The sequence below is a fragment of the Xyrauchen texanus genome, chromosome 47 (genome assembly GCF_025860055.1).
Source record: "Xyrauchen texanus isolate HMW12.3.18 chromosome 47, RBS_HiC_50CHRs, whole genome shotgun sequence".
NCBI lineage: Eukaryota > Metazoa > Chordata > Actinopteri > Cypriniformes > Catostomidae > Xyrauchen > Xyrauchen texanus.
The window spans coordinates 17803270-17816996 of NC_068322.1; the positions used below are offsets into that span (position 1 = coordinate 17803270).

At 39.6% G+C, this 13727-nt stretch overlaps 1 protein-coding gene across 19 annotated transcripts in view; it reads right to left on the bottom strand.

Annotated features, from left to right (window-relative positions):
* ppp1r12a (protein phosphatase 1, regulatory subunit 12A) overlaps positions 1–13727 on the bottom strand; it is a 92437-nt gene that overhangs the window by 20618 nt on the left and 58092 nt on the right. For 6 of the 19 annotated variants that reach the window (XM_052120441.1, XM_052120443.1, XM_052120440.1 and 3 more), the window contains exons 10-16: positions 12432–12539; positions 7261–7482; positions 4047–4135; positions 2713–2829; positions 1900–2043; positions 640–765; positions 416–544 (exon numbers count right to left, since the gene is read on the bottom strand). In XM_052120441.1, coding sequence (XP_051976401.1) covers positions 416–544; positions 640–765; positions 1900–2043; positions 2713–2829; positions 4047–4135; positions 7261–7482; positions 12432–12539 — 935 coding nt within the window. The remainder of the gene's footprint in view (positions 1–415; positions 545–639; positions 766–1899; positions 2044–2712; positions 2830–4046; positions 4136–7260; positions 7483–12431; positions 12540–13727) is intronic. The other 13 variants (XM_052120446.1, XM_052120448.1, XM_052120456.1 and 10 more) reach the window with 7 other exon arrangements.

The following is a 13727-nucleotide window of genomic DNA, read 5'->3' on the forward strand; positions in this document are numbered from 1 at the left end:
GCGATAGTTCATTGGTCATAATTTATGGGGTTTGAACATGGAATCTTTAAAGTTACAAGCCATAAGTCCTGAACAGTTTGATGCAAGTTTGGACTGTCGAGTGATTTTTCTGTCCTCACAGGATGCAAAATGTTGTTGCAGAGTAAGAGAGCATAGTTTATGTTTAGAATACAGCTATGGTGAGCAGGACTTTGAACCAGTGAGACTTCTCTGTGGGCGGAGCCACACAGTGCATCATTGCGTTGCATTTCAGAGATGTGTTTTTTTTTTAGTTCGTCACTTTATAGTGCCTGCTTAGGATATAGTTTCAGGCCACACAAATGCTCTTAGATACCTACTAAGAGCAGTATGTACATTCTCCTTCCACACAAAAACAACACCATTCTTGCCATCATTTTGTGGTGTATTTGTGTACCTGCGTCTTTCTCGTCCATCGGAGCCCAGTATAATTCCAGTAGTGGAGGTGGCTGCAGTGTTGATTGTTGGGATGACTGTGGCCAACTCCTTTTCTTTCTCCTTGTCTGCACTCTCCTCCGCCCAATACCTGTGAGGGACATTGACATTTGTCACTAACAAACTCTGAATCACACTTGTTATATAGTCTGGCTGTTAAGAGTGCGTGTGTGCACGTGTGTGTACCTGGACAGCAGGCTGCGGTGTCCTGTGGGCGAGGTAACGGATGAGGTGGAGGTTGTCGTTGTGGTTATGGAGGTGGTGGAGGATGTGGAACTTAAAGCGTCATCATGCCTCCTTCCATATGAGCTGCTATGACAACATATGAAACAGTCAGGGGATAAGACAGAGAAAGAGTGTTTTTTCAAGATCAAGGAAAACGGGGAAAGAGGCCTGAAAAAGGAGGTTTAAGACCTTAGCAATGTCTCCTTAATGCTCAAAAAAACTAAAAAGTATAAAAAAAAAAAAAGTATATGGTGAGAAACAGATCAATATTTAATTCTTTTTTTTTTTTTTACTATGAATCCTCTCTTTCACTTCTATTGTTTTTAGCGATTTGCATTTTTTGTGAATATCTCCATGTGGCAGAGCGGAGGGCGGGGCTGGGTCGTGATCATACACACCCGGTCCCTTATCAGTGTAAAGAAGTCAATGGAAAGGAGACGGCGAGAACTGGCTTGGTAATGTAAATAATAGTTTTAATCTAAAACTTAAAACAGAACACACGAACACACACATGATGGACATGTCCGTAAAAGATCTCTCTCTCCAGCAGTCATCCGCAGTCGGCATTTATCCCTCTCGGAGGCTTGATTAGCCTGATAAGGGACCGGGTGTGTATGAGCACTACCCGGCCCCGCTATCCGCCCTGCCACATTCCACTTACTGTGCAGGGAGGAGAATTTATAGTAAAAAAGGACTTAAATATTAATCTGTTTCTCACCCACACCTATCATATCTCTTCAGAAGACTTGGATTTAACCACTGGAGACTTATGGATTACTTTTATGCTGCCTTTGTGCTTTTTGGTCATTCAAAGTTTTGGTCACCATTCACTTGCATTAAATGGACCAACACAGAAGCAGAGATTCTAAAAAATTTTGTTTGCGTTCTGCTGAAGAAAGTCATAAACATCTGCGATGGCATGAGTGCGCGTAACTGATGAAGGAATTTTTATACTGGGGTGAACTATCCCTTTAAATGAACACAAACGACTAATAATTAGCCATATTTAATTCATTTGGGTGATTTTTAATATCACTGCATTACTTACAATGTTGATCAATTCAATATAGGCAACCAAGTAATTGCCAAAGTATTGTAAATACACGGCACATCACACATCACAAAATTCAGAGAATGAGAATGGCAGGAATGCGTATGGAACACAAAGACACACGATGGACGTCCAGTGTGTGTTTAGGTGCGCAGAGGACAGGCAGGTACCTGTGGTGAATGCTGTATGGCTGGTAGGAGGACGGTGGCTGCCAGGATTTAGAGTTGTTAGGTTCCAGACTGGAGGCAGAGGGCGATTTGGCAGGCAGGTCGCGAGAGCTAGATGTGCGGCCTAGCGCTAGCGTGTGAGACGTACTGCCGCGTGAGCGTGGCGGGGTGAGGCAAGTTAGAGGGGAGTGGACACACACACAAAACATAACACAAAAGTTCACTTGAGGGGACTTGGTTTCATATAAGGTCATATTTTGCTATCATCAAAATATTGAATCACCAACGACAATTTTACATGAAAAAAAAAAAAACGTAAAATCATACTTTTAAATAAATCATATTCATGCTTAATGAAAAAGCTGATTAGAAACAAAAAGAACAGAAATCTTTAAGGCGAGAATGACTTTTGTATAAAAGAGTCTGAAACCAAGCCAAACAGACAAAGTGCAGTCATGCAAATTTAGTGTTAACCAATGACAGATAAGCACTTGCGTTATTTGCAAGCTTTCATTAATTAGACAAGCGCATGCATACTTCCAAGTCAACTATCATCTTCAAACATCTATATAAACAAAGGTAGGAAAATGTTGAGGCATGATTGATTGTGCACTACTAGAAGACTACTTAAGTTAGCTGTTAGTAAGTAACGCATCTACCCTACGGCATTTCCAATGGTTATAAGGGTTAAGATGGTTAGAATAACGATCAAAGCATCCATTACTTAAACGTAAGCCAATACAAGAAAGCTACTGTAAACACTTTTCAAAGTAGTTCTGGAGTAAAACATGTATAGCTACTGAAATAAAAGCTAACCTGCGCTGATAGCTGGAGGTTCTGTTTAGCGAGCTTGTTCCGTCGCTGTTCTTCAGATCTTCTTCCCAGCGCCTCCTGGTGTAGGAGCCGCTACGTACCAGACTAGCAGCCGAATCCCTGCGAACCATATGCTACAAATAGTACCTCCGATTCCAGAGTATGCCAATTGCTAAATCTAATAGGGGCCGTTCACACAGGATGCGTTCTTGCATCCGTCTGCGCTGTATAAAACGCACTGCGATAAGATTCCAGCGACAACTTTTTTCCGAAAATAAATGTATTCAAAAATGATGCACTATCACAGCCAATAATATTATTGATGTTTAACGTGCTGTTATGAAGAACTGGATTTTGGACCAAAGATAGATCACAAAGGGGTCAACGCCACAAAAAAACTAAACAAATGACCTAGAAAAAAAAAAAACTGTAGAATAATAAGAAAGAGATACATTTTATCACGAGCTGCTTGATAATGTTGTGTCTGATTAGGACACGGTGTTAAAAATGTGTTTCATGCACCTGGCTTTCAATTAGCTGAATTTCGCCAAGCAGTTTTTGAACGCAAGACTGTGTTCTGTGTGAACTGCCTCTTAGTCTACCAAAAAAGCTTTCATCTTTTGTAATATTGTTGATAGTAGTTAAAAGGTAGGAATTCAAATAAACATCCTTCTTTCTGGGAACTAATCTTGCGTTCTAAATTGTTTGAACTGGTGTATCGGACACCATTTAACCAATTTAATTTTATCCTTCTATGGCCGAATGACCGCCCCTCCCCCTCGACATAGTTGCCCCGCCTCTGAGGGCTGTCCATCAGCCAGGCTAACAACAGGAGTGGGGAGAATAAAGGAGGGGCTCAATTTAATAAACCTAATTTGGGCAGCGGATGAGGTGCACTTGATGTGAATAGAGCCTCCTCACCGCTGTATTCCCCTCACATGCCACGGGCATTGGGAAGACAGAAGCCGCCGCCCCTCGCACCCCAGATGCCTAAGAGGGGAGCGTGAGCAGCCAACAGATCCTGCTCACATCCTGGACCATCCCATGGACACCCCCCCTTCCTTCACAGAGCCCCGTTTCACCCAAAGGATGCCACATTCCCCTTTGTTTTGAACACTTTACCCCTTGAACATTTTAATTCCCCCTTTTTTGGAAATTTTGTGAAATGTATTATTTAAAATAGACCCACTGTGTCTGTCTCTTGCTGACCCCCTCCACACCTTGCTACAAAATCGAATGCGCGCTAAAAGCGAGACAGCTGCAAAAGCCGCACACACAAAACATGGTACACTTGAGCTTGTTCTTCTCACACAAAAGAACATGTGTATTTTCCTCACCTGTTCTCTTTCTCGTCGATGTCTGACGTGCTAACATGTCTTCTCGGGATGGTGGGTGCAACGTACGCCAAGCGTGTCTTCTCCTTCTCCTGTTGTAAATACATTAAAACAAACAACTCAATGTGGCTCCAAAAAAATTGCAAATTTGGACAGGTTACTGCAACTCAAGAACAGAATGCAACCAGTTCCAAGTGACAGAATTAATTGACTGATTTTGACATTCGACATGCTATAAAAGAAATGTTTTTCCTGTTCCTAATTTAATAGTGCACCCAATATTTTCCTTAAAGGGGTAGTTAACCCATAAATGTAAATTCTCTCATCATTTACTCACCTCCCAGATGTCTATGACTTTCTTTCATCAGCAGAACACAAATTAAGATTTTTAGAAGAAAATTTCATCTCTGTAGGTCCATACAATGCAAGTGAATGGTGACCAGCTGTCACAAGATCAAAAAGGACATAAAGGCAGCATAAAAGTAATCCAAATGATTTCAGTGGTTTAATCAAAATCTTCTGAAGATATAGGATAGGTGTGGGTGAGAACAGATCAATATTTAAGTATTTTTTACTGTAAATCTACACATTCTAATTCTCATTCAGCCTCCTACCAATTGGGGCTGGTCAAAGGTGGCAAATTATAGTAAAAAATGACTTAAATATGAATCTTCACCTATAATATCACTTCTGCAGACATGGCTTAAACCACTGGTGTCATATGGATTACTTTTATTCTGCCTTTATGTGCTTTCTGGATCTGAGATCTGGTCACCATTCAATGCAATGTAAGGACATACAGAGCTGAGATATTCTTCTAAAAATCTTCGAGTCATAAACATCTGTCATGGCATGAAGGTTAGTAAATTATATCATTTTCATTTTGGGGTGAACTATTAATTTAATACAATTGTATTTTAAAAAAGGGTATGAAATCCTTAATACATTTTAAAACGATGTACAGTCACTAAATTTACTTTGTGGACACTTCCTCTAACAGAATAACTTAAATGAACGAGATACGTCTTATTTCTACAATTGCATTGACAATAAAACGGTTTGAGTGACGTCAGGTGTCAGTATTGAGCTCAAATCAACAGCCGTATCGCAACAAAAACAAAAACCCACCGAGTGCACCAGGATACTAGTGCTGGGTGGTATGTAAAAAAATATGTTTGCGATAATTGCCTTATCATCAACATCCCTGCCGAGGGTCGGTGAATGTTTTTGCAATATTTATTTTGCTTTAAAAACGTCATTCATTTATTGAAACGTGAAAAACGTAAACATTTCTAAATTCAAATTGCACTTTAAACTAAACAAAAAAAGTCATAAAATAATGAAGTGATCAAAAAATCCTATTTAATCACCTCCCAAAATCTCTAACAGCTCTATTTGCCATCACGCAAGCATCAGTCAACAACAGGTGGAATATCACTAATAGCCTACAGATTAGAACTAAAGGCAATTATAAATTATATTATAAATATAATAAATAAGCCTAGTACATTTCCTTGTGTTTCCAATATAATGCTGCCAAATGTGTTTGCATTGTGTTTTGGTAATAGTTAATACTGCCGAAAGAAAATTAAGTATTACTCAAATTTTAGGTGCAAGGTGAACGTGTCTTGATGTAATCACTTTCATCTTTGTTTATTTAATACAAAGATATATATATTACAGAACCTGCAGAGTTGCGTTCACAATGCATGTTACTGTGTGGAAATAAAGCGAACTCACAGCACCTCCTGAGATGATCGGAGATAATTTGCAGCATTCTCACAGACGACATTATTCTTGCAAACATTTTTCAGATTATTGAGGGGGGGGGGGGGAAGAGAAAAAAAAAGAGTGAAACTCTTTACATGCCCTTGTTCCACATGACAGGCTCGTGCTGCAAGCCTTTGAACAAACAGCGAATTAGGTGAATTTTTTTGCGTTAAATGTATCCATTGAAACATGAAAAACATACAAAAAAAAAAAAAAAAGGTATTTCTAAATTCAAATTGCACTTTAAAGGGTAACTAAACCCTAAACCAACTTTTTTTAGTTAATGATCTGTAAGCATGGGGCTTTATTAGTACTGGTCATTGATTCAAGTAATTTTTTTGACATTTGTGTATAAAGTGTTTTAATTCTACAGTATATGGTGTAAAAACGTCTGAGTGCTGCCCTCTTCAGGTTGAACGGTGGCTACTGCAGTTGAATTTTCCTATTGGCTGTTGCGGTACTTTGTGACGTAAGCGGTGACAGCTGACGTAAGCAGGTTCCAGCTCACCACACCAGATTCATGTACATGTCGTCTTGCGACCGTGTGAGGAATAATAATAACATAGAGTCTGACAGCAGCTGTCAATTAATCAGTCACTACGAGTCTCAGGTGCCCCCCCCCCAGCCCCGCACTCGGTTCGTTCCCTCTATCCCCGCCGGGGTCTGCCCACTTTTCCTGCATTTTAAAATATTTCAAGTGGGTGGAGTCAGACTCTGAGCAGGTGTTTAGTTACCCTTTAAACTAAACTAAACTAAAAAAACAATAAAACAACGATGTGATCAAAAATATCGTATTTAACCACAATCCAAACATTTACCAACTCCAACGGCTCTATTTGCATCACGGAATCCGCACATTAAATTCACAGCACCTCCTGAGATGAATGTAGATCATTTTCAGCAATCTCATAGATGACATTATTCTTGCAAACAGTTTTCAGACAAATGAAACGTGAAAACACTTTACATGCGCTTGTTCCACAAGACAGGCTCATGCTCCACGCCTCTGAACAAACAGCGAATCGGACACAAGCATTGCCCGCTTTACTTTTGTCTGTTCTTAAAAATATAATAAAGTATGTTTCTTCAAGCCCATGTCTTTGTGACAAATAGCATTTCTTGTCATGTGTCACTCCAAAACCGGTCACCCGCCTGTTGCGGTAGATGAGCAAAATAACCTGCACATGAAATACATTTGGACGAGGAGCTTGTAAACTGGATTCAGCCTCGTCGTATTTTCCGGGTGCTAGTGTCACACCCTGGCCACTGTTTAATATATTTGGCGACTTCCCAGATGCATGGTTTTGCCATTTCCAGATATTGTCGATCATCTGTTTGGAATCGGCATCGGGATCTTTGTAAGACATCGACGATATCCGATTACATCGTCATATCGCCCTACAGGATACTGCATAAGCGATCCCTATAAATTGAAATTCTGACCGACCTTTTCTTTGTCCTTGTTGTCTAGTGAGGATGAGAGGCGAGGAGAAGATGCTGAGCGCATCACGCCAGCGATGTCCTTCTCTTTCTGCATCTCTTTAGTTGTGCTGATTTCTGCCAGTGCTCCGTAACTCCCAGTTTTCCGAAGGCCCATTCGCCATGATGCAGGAGATTCATCCTTCCTCTCATCCTCTTTAGGAGACACCTTACCAGCAGATGTGCTCACCTGAGGAGAAGAAAAAGCCGCCCCCGCCCAAAAAAAAAAAGAAGAAAAAAAAGGGAAGACATGATTACGTTTTGAGCGTGCCTCAAGGCTCCGTCACATACCAACCTAACCCTAAAAAACTCATATTTTTGAACTGGGAATGTGAACTGAGGTAACTCAATTCTTATTCTAAACTTTATGTTTTGATAACATGAATTTCTTAAGCACACACACTTGTGGATCAGAACTATTTTCTAGACCAGTGGATCCCAACCCTGTTCCTGGAGGACCCCAACACTACACATTTTGGATATCTCTCTAATCAAACACAGCGGATTCAACTCATTAGCTCATTAGTGGAGACTCCAAGATCTGAGTTGGTATGTCAGATAAGGGAGATATACAAAATATGCAGTGTTGGGGGGGCCTCCAGGAACAGGGTTGGGAACCACTGTTCTAGACCATAGCAGCTCACATGAAAAGTGTGGACATCACAAGTTGTGCGGTGTGGGTGAGAGAACAGGTAATTTGTGAACAGAACGATCCCAAAAATGAACCTAATGTATATATTAAGGTTGGGAAATGTAATACATAAATTTCTGTGCTAAACCATATTTGAATTCACATGATAGGAAGTGTCCAGATTTGTTTCTGGAAGGCACAGGATAGGGTATCTGCTGCCTTACAGGAACAAACCCAGCACCTTTGTACAAAAAGGACGAGGCTTCACTCAAGTTTTTCCCCTATTTCTGTGGCTAAAACTGGCATATATAAATGTTCAGGAGTTACACGCTCGACTCAACTGCACATCCTCACACATAAACTGATTGTGTGGACAAGTGCACACTTAATCATTACAAGCGACGCATGTCCTGGTCTAAGTAAACACGGGAGCGGATTTACAGTCTGGAGAATGGAGACTTCAACCACAAGCAGTCAAGCCGGTATGCGAGTGATACGGGCAAGCTGCTGTATCTCTTCGTATCACACGAAACCGCTCACTGACTTTCATCTGAACCACTGTCAAAAGCGAAACTGCCTGAGTGAAACACAGCGTACACGCGACAGAGACTGAGAAGGACCAGGCATTCAGCAAGCTGCCGACAAGTATACTTGTAGAGACTGAACAGTCAGTGATTATTATTTTGAGATTTTAAACTTCAGCAAATTAAACTTCAGCATTCAATACGTTTTATATCTGTGTGTATGGTGTCTTAAAATGGATTGGCCTTGTGAAGTTTCTTCTGCCCATTTGATCCATTTCATTGATTAAAGTCCACAGGAAAACACCAGAAGATTTCAACATGTCCATTGATTTCATGCCTGTATATGTACATAAACAGTGCTGTGACAAAGTACTTGCCCTCATCCTGATTGCTTCTGTTTTTGTGTATATCTCATGCTAAATTCATCAGCAGCATGAAGTTGGCTAAAAGGTCTCACCCAGTAGCACACTGTGCCAAGGTCAAAAGAAATTCCAGAAATGATGAGGAGAAAGATGATTGAAATGCATCAGTCTGGGAAGGGTTAAAGCTATTTCAAAGGCTCTGGGACTCCAAAGAATCACAGTAAGAGCCATTATCTCCAAATGGAAAACCCAAAAGTGGCAGACCTTCCAAAATCCCACCAGCAGCACAGCAACGACTAATCAAGGAAGTCACAAAAAAGCCAAGAAAAACCATTCAAGAAACTGCAGTCCTCTTTCGAATCAATAAAGGTCACCGTTCATGACTCCACTATCAGAAAGACACTGGCCAAAAATGCCATCCATGGAAGAGTGGCGAGGCGAAAACCACTGCTAACCCAGAAAAACATTAAGGCTCCAAAACACACCTTGATGATCCTCAAACCTTTGGGGAGAATGTTCTGTGGACTGATGAGATGAAAGTTTGGAAGGCAGGGGTCCAGTTACATCTGACATAAATCAAACACAGAATTTCACAAAAAGAACATCATACCTACGGTCAAGCATGGTGGTGGAAAAGTGATGGTGAGGGGATGTTTTGCTGATTCAGGGCCAGGGTGACTTTAATTGAGGGAAACATGAATTCTGCTCTATTCCAGAAAATCCAAAAGGAGAACGTCCGGTCAACAGTCCGTGGGTTGAAGCTAAAGCGCAACTAAATTATGCAATTAGACAATGATCCAAAGCATAGGAGTAGGACCACGTCTGAATGGCTCAAATAAAGCGAAATTAAAAGTTTTGGAGTGGCCTAGACTAAGTCCAGACTTGAACCCGATTGAGATGCTGTGGCAGGACCTTAAATGGGCAGTTCATGCTCGAAAACCCTTCAATGTGGCTGAACTAAAGCAGTTCTGCAAAGAAGAGTGGTCCAAAATTCCACCACAGTGTTGTGGACTGATCTCCAGTTATTGGAAGCATTTTGTCGTAGTTGTTGCTGCTAAAGGTGTCACAACCAGCTATTAAGTTTAAAGGGGCAGTTCGTTTTTAACACGGGTGATATAGTTGTTGGATAACTTTTTGCTTCAATAAAAATTTAATATATATTTTTTGGACTGTATTTTGTTTACTCAGGTTTCCTTTGATTTGATCACATTTGAAGACCCAAAACAATTTAATACGAAAAACACACAAAACAAAAAGGGGCAAATACTTTTTTTACATCGCTGTACTTGTATCAAAATTAAAACTTGTGTCTAAATCTATCGGCAAAAAAAAGGTACATGTACAATATGTACATAAATCAAATAAATGATGGTCAACCAATTTCTTGCAAGTTATTTGAGACAGTATACAGCAAATTTGTTTATGATGTTTGTTGAAATTTATCATGTACCATAACTGAATCGTGCAATTTTTATCGATTCAAATCCCTTGTGTCTGTGTGTGTATAAATATATATTTATTAGGGATACACCGATACCACTTTTTCTCTTCCGATCTGATTCCGAAATTGGACATTTCGGTATCGGCTATGAACTACTTTAATGGTGTTTTTATGGTTCTTTTGTCATTTTTGGAGCTTGACAGTAACAAACATGACTAACACACAGTATCGGATTTGGATCGGCTCATCGAACCGATACCCATTCCTTCTAAAAGCTTCAGTATGACACTTAAGTCATTAAAACTAATTTTTTAACCACTCCACATATTTGATATTAGCAATCTATAGATTTGGTAAGTCATTTAGGACATCCACTCTGTGCATGACACAAGTAATTTTGATTCACTTTTTTCACTTCACTCAGACTGTTTCACTTTTAATCAAAAACTTTCACAATTCCACTGGGTCAGAAATTTACATTAAATTAACTGTGCCTTTTCACAGCTTAAAAAAATGACAGAAAATGATGTCAAGCCTTTAGGCAATTAGCTTCTGATAGGCTAATTGGCGTCAACTGGATGTGTACCTGTGCATGCATTTTAAGTCCTACCTTCAAAATAAGTGCCTCTTTGCTCTAGATCATGGGAAAATCTAAAGAAATTAGCCAAGAACACAGAAAAAAAAAATTGTGGACCTCCACAAGTTCATCCTTAGCAGCAATTTCTGAACAACTCAAGGTACCACATTCATCTGTACATAAACAGTACGCAAGTATAAACACCATGGGATCACGCAGCCATCATACCACTCAGGAAGGAGACACATTCGGTCTCCTAGAGATGAATGTACATTGGTGCGAAAAGTGCAAATCAATCCCAGAACAACAGCAAAGGTTCTTCTGAAGATGGAGGAAACAGGTAAACAAGTATCTATATCCACAGTAAAACGAATCCTATATTGATATAACCTGAAAGGCTGCTCAGCAAGGAAGAAGTCACTGCTCCAAAACCACAATAAAAAAGCCAGACTACAGTGTGCAAGGGCACATGGGGACAAAGTCCTTACTTTTTGGAGGTATGTCCTCTGGTCTGATGAAACAAAAATGTAGCTGTTTGGCCATAATGACTAGAGTTATGTTTGGAGGCAAAAGGGTGAGGTTTGCGAGCTGAAGAGCACTATCCCAACCATGAAGCATGGGGTGGCAGCAGCATTTCGTGGCGGTGAATGAAAATTATGAGGATACATCGAAGCAACATCTTAAGACATCAGCCAGGAAGTTAAAGCTCTGTCACAAATGGGTCTTCCAAATAGATAATGACAGAAAGCATACCTCCAAAGTTGTGGCAAAATGGCTTAAGGACAACAAAGTCAAGGTATTGGAGTTCACCATGACCTCAGCCCTGACCTCAATCTGACAGAAGATTTGTGGGCAGAACTGAAAAAGCGTGTGCGAGCAAGGAAGCCCACAAACCTGGCTCAGCTACACCAGTTCTGTCTGGAGGAATGTGCCAAAACAACAGAAACTTATTGTGAGAAGCTTGTGGAAGGCTACACAAAAACTTTGACCCAAGTTAAACAATTTAAAGGCAATGCTACCAAATATTAACAAAGTGTATGTAAACTTCTGACCCACTGGGAATGCGAAGAAATAAATAAAAGCAGAAATAAATAATGCTCTCTAATATTATTCTGACATTTCATATTCTTAAAATAAAGTAGTGATCTTAACTGACCCAAGACAGGGAATACTTTCAACGATTACATGTCAGGAATTGTGAAAAACTGACTTTAATAATTTCAAACGAATGACAAAACAAGACATGCCTAAGTCGTTAGTATTTTGCTAACATACAGAACAGCATTCTGGTGACATGTTAGGGTTTAGTATGTGTAAATGTAACCACCTGTATAAAACTGTTTATTGTACACAAAACATTGATAATACCCTGTAATATATGATCCACAACATTCAGGTATAAAGGTGACACAGATGGCTTTGAGCAATGAAAAACAGAACATCATCACAGCCGCAACTGACAGCGACAACACCATGCAGTGAGCAAGTAATAGGAAGAGGTCTTGGATTAGGCAGGAGTTTTCAGATCGGTTAGGTTTGTGGTCATATGGGGTACATTAGGTAATTGGGGGGGGGGGACACAACGCTGAACACCGAGGCCTCACCATCGCTTTTTTGGGCAGAAGTGAAATGCCAGTTTTGCGTAAGCCTTGACGCCACAACGCAGGACAGCCTGGCTCCCCCCCAGGCACAAGGGCAGTAAAGTTATCAGACTAAAGCCATCCAAGACAACAGCAAAGTTGAGTAGAGTGAGAAGAGGGAGAAAAAGAGAAAGCAATTGTGGGGAAAAAAATAGAGAAAGAAAAAGGAAGAAAGAACCCCTGAATTAAATAAATTTGGAAGCAGCAAAGAAAACAGATACTTCATGATGCAATGAGTGATATAGAGAGAAAAAGTGAGAGAATAGAAACAAAAATCAATGCACAGTCACAGCATTTAAAGGAATATTACGGGTTCAGCACAAGCTGAGTCCAATCGGCAGCATTTATGACAAATATGATTACAACTAAAAATAATTTCAACTTATCCAACCATTATAAAAAATATATAAATAAATAAATAAATAGATAAATAAATAAATAAATAAATAAATAAATAAATAAAGGGAAAATTGCGCTTCCAAAAAGTCACTTACTGTGGAGGTAAATGGAGCCAGATATTTAACATCAAGATAAACATGGTTTCAAAAGTATAGCCATAATTATGATTTTAGTTAATAAAATCACTTACTATTCTTAAATGTGTAAAGTTATATCCAAAATTACAACTTTGTTGTCATGATGATACAATGGCAGTAAATCCTGTAATCTGGTAAACGCTCTAACATTAATAAATCTCTGGTTTTATTGCACTAAAATCATAACATGTCTAATGTTTACATCTAGTGGTTACACTGTTCCCATCCACTTCCATTGCAAGTCCCTTTCTGTACATATTTTTTTTTATATATAAACGAGGAATGACTCAAACGGTTTTGTGGTAATAAACATTATGCTATAAATGCTGTCGTTTGAGCATACCTTATTGAATCTGGAACATTCCTTTAAGATGCAACGTACAGTGCAGTACTTGTCATGGCCTTTTCAAAGATTAAAGAATAATGTCTTCTATTATGCTGTTCGATTTACACATGTTCTCTGACTGAAAGCAGTCATTGTGTGATAACAATGATGTTTAACTTCGATATCCTCTATATTTTGCATTTGGCAGGAGTTTTGATTCAAAGCGACTTGCATTTAGAGTGCAGTGTGTGCATTAGCTGGGAATCGAACCTGTGACTCCAGCATGCACAACCAGTTGAGCTACAGGAACATCAAACTACAGTAATAAAGACTTCTCCTCAGAAATAAATGTCTACCGTCACTGAACACACTATGTTTATAACTTCTATACATCAATCT